The 5,539-nt window shown below is 37.8% G+C and overlaps 1 protein-coding gene across 2 annotated transcripts; it reads right to left on the bottom strand.

Annotated features, from left to right (window-relative positions):
• Window positions 1-7: 7 nt before the first annotated feature.
• Window positions 8-4,173, bottom strand: LOC118648502 (stAR-related lipid transfer protein 13-like). Of its 2 annotated transcripts, none has more exons than XM_036294820.1 (6): window positions 3,381-4,173; window positions 2,959-3,284; window positions 2,718-2,872; window positions 2,209-2,493; window positions 1,838-2,014; window positions 8-1,613 (listed from the first exon to the last, which is right to left on the bottom strand). In XM_036294820.1, the coding sequence occupies exons 1-6, from the start codon at window positions 3,847-3,849 to the stop codon at window positions 1,514-1,516; spliced, it is 1,512 nt and encodes a 503-aa protein (XP_036150713.1). In that variant the 5' UTR covers window positions 3,850-4,173; the 3' UTR covers window positions 8-1,513. The 2 variants fall into 2 exon arrangements, with proteins under 2 accessions (XP_036150713.1, XP_036150714.1); XM_036294821.1 differs by having other exon boundaries at window positions 2,209-2,490.
• Window positions 4,174-5,539: the final 1,366 nt, after the last annotated feature.

Below are 5,539 nucleotides of genomic sequence, written 5' to 3'. Positions count from 1 at the left end.
TGAAATGGCGTAGTTTTCTTTTTTACATGTAACAAACACGATTATAAATAGACACGCGTGATGTACATGCGTATGCGACATTTACATATTTGCTCGTCTACGTATGACAACATTTATAGGAGAGGAAGAAAATTCCTCGATTACTTTAACGTGATAAAGCTATGTGACTAGAAAAATTGGCATTTGGTCCAAAAAAAATATACGAAATTCACGTGAAATTTGTACTTTAAGACAGCACCCTATCTTAAGCTTTGTCCCATTTTTAGGCGACTGATGGAAACGTTAATCGATTAATATATATCGTCATCACAAACAGTTACGTACAAACGACGTCAACTTAGATACAATTTCGTTTACAACAACAGCTTCTATAATACACGACTGTATTCTATTAAGTTTAAGTATCTGTAGAATATTCTGTGGCGGCTTTATCACGACAAAACTTGGTCCCACAGATTTATTTGTTTATTTTGAGATCTTGTCTCCGTTATAGAAAAATGATTGATATAAAGTTTAATAATGAATTTTTAGCCTTTAAAAATAAACTTTTAAACAATTTCAGCTGTGTGTATATGTGTATATTTTGTAATCTACATAATTTGTAAAAACCAAAATGACTATATGCAGAAAGTTGTATCGGTGATTAAGATACGGAAAAATATCGTCAGTGTCATTTCTTATTAGAAAATATCGTTAATATCACTTCTTATTTGATCGTGCTCCTACATTCTTTTTTTACTCTTATTTTTATCAAAGATATGAAATTGCAGCAATACAAAATAAATCCATGGAGAGTCGTTATTCTCACAAACACATAGATATAGTTATCGAAGACACCGAATGACGTTCATTTTCTATCTCACAACTGAAAGTGTTTATTGACCATTTTTCAATTTTTAGCATTAAAATGCCATCATATTAAAAAAAAGAAAGAAAAAACTGCAGTAAGATGCGATTGCAAGAATCGCGTTCAAATGCAAAGTCGAGATTCAATAGAATCTATAAATTTTCAAAATAACATTAAAACAGCATCAAAACTGCAAAAATAACGAGTCGTCCTTTGTATCCCAAAATAGTTAATTTACTGATAGACGCGTCTAAGCCATCTTCATTATTAAAATTGCTGAGCAACTTGTTCATTCTTATTCTTTGTATCACGCATCTTCAAAACTCTTATGACAAACGGACGGCAAGATTCTTGGACCGTATACAAACGTCATACGGAGAAGAATTGTACTATTGTACTATTATACAATAAAATAGGTTGTTGAATTTAAAAACAGTTACTGAATAAAGTTACCGACGACATCGGTGGGTTTTGATTGCTGATTGCACTGACCGATTATTCGTCGTCGATGGTAGGGTGGACTTGTAGTACGTCCTTTAGGATCCTTTGGTCATAATGCTGCTCGACGAGTACTACTTGTAGTGTGAGACGAAGAGGAGGAAGGAAAGGCAGATCCGTGCAACGATGGCTGTTGCACGGTACTCGATTCTCAAACCTTACTTTCTTTTACCCATCAGTGGTACGTTTGAAGGAATTGCAAATTTTGCTCAGATGGAGAGCAGCGATATGCCCGTAGCTTCTGCTGTACCACTCAGGTGTGCGACCCCTGAAAATAATTTTTATCTTGTAAATTTTAGTCTACTCCCAAGTCTATTTTATCTTAATTTTTATTTTAAATAAATATAATAAAATAAATATTATTTAATTTTAAGTAAATAAAAATAAATAATTCGCTTTAAATAAGCTTTTAGAAAATATTTTCAAGAAAATGTTAATCAAATCAAAGTAAATAAAATACATTATTCAAGAGAAACGATTGACATTACTTACCTCATATCGACTCTGGTTAAATGCATAATGCGGGATTTGCCGCTGTCACATGGTTCGATGTGATAACGCGAGGCCAAAACGATGCCGCGAGTTCCCCCGAGCATGACAGGAGCGTCAGGATGATGCACGGATGTTTCATCAATGACGCAAGCACCTTTGGCAAGATTAAGCCAAGATCTACAAAAATTAATTGTATTAGTTGTAGACTGTGAATATCTCTAACAATTAAAATTTACGTAAATAAAACATTTGGTATTTATAAAAATAATACAACAATGTTTATAAATAATATAAATATGTTTATGCATAATAAATAAATAAAAAGGATTTGATTACAATACACACAAACGATACAAATTTTATTAACTCACCTTACTACACAATAATCTCGAGCGGGCAAAGGACTCATGTTCCCGGTGGAGTATTGAACGACCTCCGCATTGGTGTCCAACTTGGTCACCAGTCTGTACGTTAACAGTTGCGGGTCCCAGGTGTACCTTTCTCTTAGAACACGATGCAACACTTCGTTTGGCGGAGCTTCGACTTCAGTCGACACTCGCCAGAGACGAAGCGGGTGCCCGTCGCCGACCTTTTTATACGCCATTTCCACGCTGTTATCGGCAGGACTGTCTACCGTGACCCAATCGCAACTTCTGCTAGAACGAATTGCGAAGTTTCCATTTAAACACAAGTAAGTTCTCTGTTAATTTATTTAATTGTTTATAGTTTATAGGTTTGACATACATATTCTTTCCTTCCCTTTATTTATATTTGTCTATTAAAAAAAATGTATCCTTGACTCTATAGTTTTTATCACATTTATCTTATTTTATCATTTCTTTCGCAAATAAATTATACTATAAGGATGACATGCACTCACTTTTCTCCCACTTCCTTCAGCAACTCTATGGTGCAGGCGTATAGGTAACCCTTCCAATCCTGTTTCATTTCCGGGCCGAGTTCGTCTATCGCGACCGAAATTTCTTCCACATACTTAATGCGGAAGTGACACAGCGACAGCATGTCCGACGAGACCTGAAAGAATCGGAAGAGGCAGTGAGCTGTGTTCTCTTTCCTCGTTTGTGTTTGGGATCGACGAATGACAACGCTTCGGCACTCACCATAAATAATTCACGATGCATCTTGATCAGAAACAAAAGACAGTCGTGAGCTGCTTTGTTTTCCGACAGTTCCCGCTGATCGGGAATGCCCATGGTCTTTCGCCTACGTGGCGACACGCTGTTCGTCACATCCGTGCTGTGTTTAAAATGAAACAGGTTCGGAGCCAGACACACAGCCAGATTCGAGGCTGTCATCTGATTGGAGGGCGAGTTGCTGGCAACGTGATTGAGAAAGTCAAGCAGGATCTCCAATGCTTCACGATTCTCGTCCGGAAGCAGCAATAAGACGCACTGCACGGCATCAGGTCGTAACTCCACCGGGACATCTGTGAGAAAAACCGATTTATCGTAAAATCATACACTTTATTTTCCGCGTTGCTTAGAAATTAGAAAAAAAGCTAGCAGAAATTGTAAAAACTTACGTTGGAAAATGGCGATAAATATCTCTGAGAGCTTGTTTGTTAACAAAGCCTCCGGCAGCTCCCTGAAATATTGTTTCAGAAGATCGGCGACGTCGAATGCCTGCTGCCCGTCAAAATTAACATTATCCCCCTCGGTCTCCATCATGACTTTCAAATTTTGTGTCCTAGATTTGACGCCGCTCTTTCTAAAAATGCCCACTTGATCTATAGCGTTAGCTCTCAGCCATCTTAGGGCGATCTGAATGCAGCTTGGTAATGCTTGACCAGTTCTCTGCAGAGATAATAAAAGCGGCACTCCGAAAACTGCCTTGTCGTTGTAATCGGGCGACTTAATTTTCCTCCTAAACTTCGGAAGTTGCCAGTTCCAGCCAGTGCGATGAGTTGGACAATGTCGTTCCATGCACGCCGTCAGTTTCATCAGTGCCAGCTTCCTCAGCACCAAAAGTTGTCCGCACGACACGGAAGCCATCGCTCTAGGACACAATTCGTCACCACCGCCACTCTGTGTAACAAACGATAGCACATAGATTTAATATAAAGCAAATTTTTAAATATAACTACTAATAATGTACTAATTATAATATATAATATAAACATAATATTTCTATTAAGTCGCATTATAATGCAACGTTTTACAATAAATAGTTACAAATAAATAAACATGATTAAGCAGAAAGAAAAAACAAAAATGATAATAATTATTTGGACTCGTAAAATTTTCGTTACAAAAAAGCATACATATTAATAAATTATAAGACAAATTGATGATTAATTTTAGTCATTGTTAAAGTACCAGATTGATTAAATTATTGAAGCCCATTTATTTCGCACGAAAGATAATCCTGTCCGCGTGCAAGGTGCGATTCGGGAAGGCACAAAGTAAGTAATAAACTAGCCAGCCGGAGTATGTAATCCATAAAAGCCCGGACGTTCCTTTTGCGGGATTACAAGAGAACTACAAGTGGCCCGAAAGAATGCGCGACTCACATTATCCGACGTAACGTCCATACATACGGGCGGAGAAGCGCAACGCCAGAAATAAATGATACTCGTCGAATTGTATTTAACGAACGTGCTTCATAATTAATCCGTAGCGACGAAATTAAGAACCGGCGGCGTCAGGCAACAGACGGATCGCGCTCCGAACACTATAATTAATTGTAGAAAGTGTTCCATGCAGTTTTACCGCTCGCGTACTCGGCGATGGGGGTCTTAAGGTCGCATGGTTAAGCAGAGTTTCCTGCTGCCTTCGGCGGTTAAGAAAAAAAAATTACCGCCCCGACAATCGTGAGGTCATCAGCTGGCGGTAACAAAGATTAAGCAGTTTCGCGCGAAAAGAATCGACGATTTTCTGACGAACGTCGTCGTTATCACGTATTAACGCGTATCAACAAAGCGAAAGAAAAATTGATTAATTTGACGCAAATGATGAGATATGTAATTTCATATGTAACAATCGTTATACGTAACGAGAATTCAAAGATAGAAATGCGAGGAAAGAAAAATACGTTTGCAGATGAATAAGAATACAAAAATAGCGTAAAAGCGGCGGAAGTTATTTGTGCAAATCTCTCTTTGGAACGAGAGTTACGTAAAATGCGAAAGTCAATAGTCAATAAAATTGGAGTTATAATTCTAACGAGATTAATTGTGAATTCTCATTGAAATGCATCTTTGTGTACCCGCGCAACGCTCCCTCCGTACGTGCTAGTATCGGGTAATCTGATTTTGTACTCACGCTTTTGCTGTGACTCGTACTGTAATGCGTGTGTGATAAGCGTCGAGTTTCATATTGGCGCAATTATTTATTAAATTAAAAACGTGCGGATGCTGGCAAAGGCTCTAGCTGCTGCGAGTCGCCCTCGAAAAAAGGATGGCTACGCCCGGAAACGTCAATCAATAGTCCTGAAACAGAAGCACAATGAAAAATCGTCAATTTTCATTTGTGCACTTAGCCGATTATTGCGTGCTTATAAGATAATGTATTGCGCTTACACGCGTATTTACGTAAACGAAAAAGTACAGCGCAGCGATATTTGATAGTGTCAGAAATATCGTCGTATCAATCGTATTTGTTGCACACTGAGAGAAAAAAGTAAAGTATTGAGAACCAATATCTTATAAAGTTTTTTCTTCGATATTTATTTGTTAGAAAAAAA

Source organism: Monomorium pharaonis, unplaced genomic scaffold (genome assembly GCF_013373865.1).
Source record: "Monomorium pharaonis isolate MP-MQ-018 unplaced genomic scaffold, ASM1337386v2 scaffold_472, whole genome shotgun sequence".
In the NCBI taxonomy this organism is placed as follows: Eukaryota; Metazoa; Arthropoda; class Insecta; order Hymenoptera; family Formicidae; genus Monomorium; species Monomorium pharaonis.
This window is presented reverse-complemented; position numbering and strand designations above follow the sequence as displayed.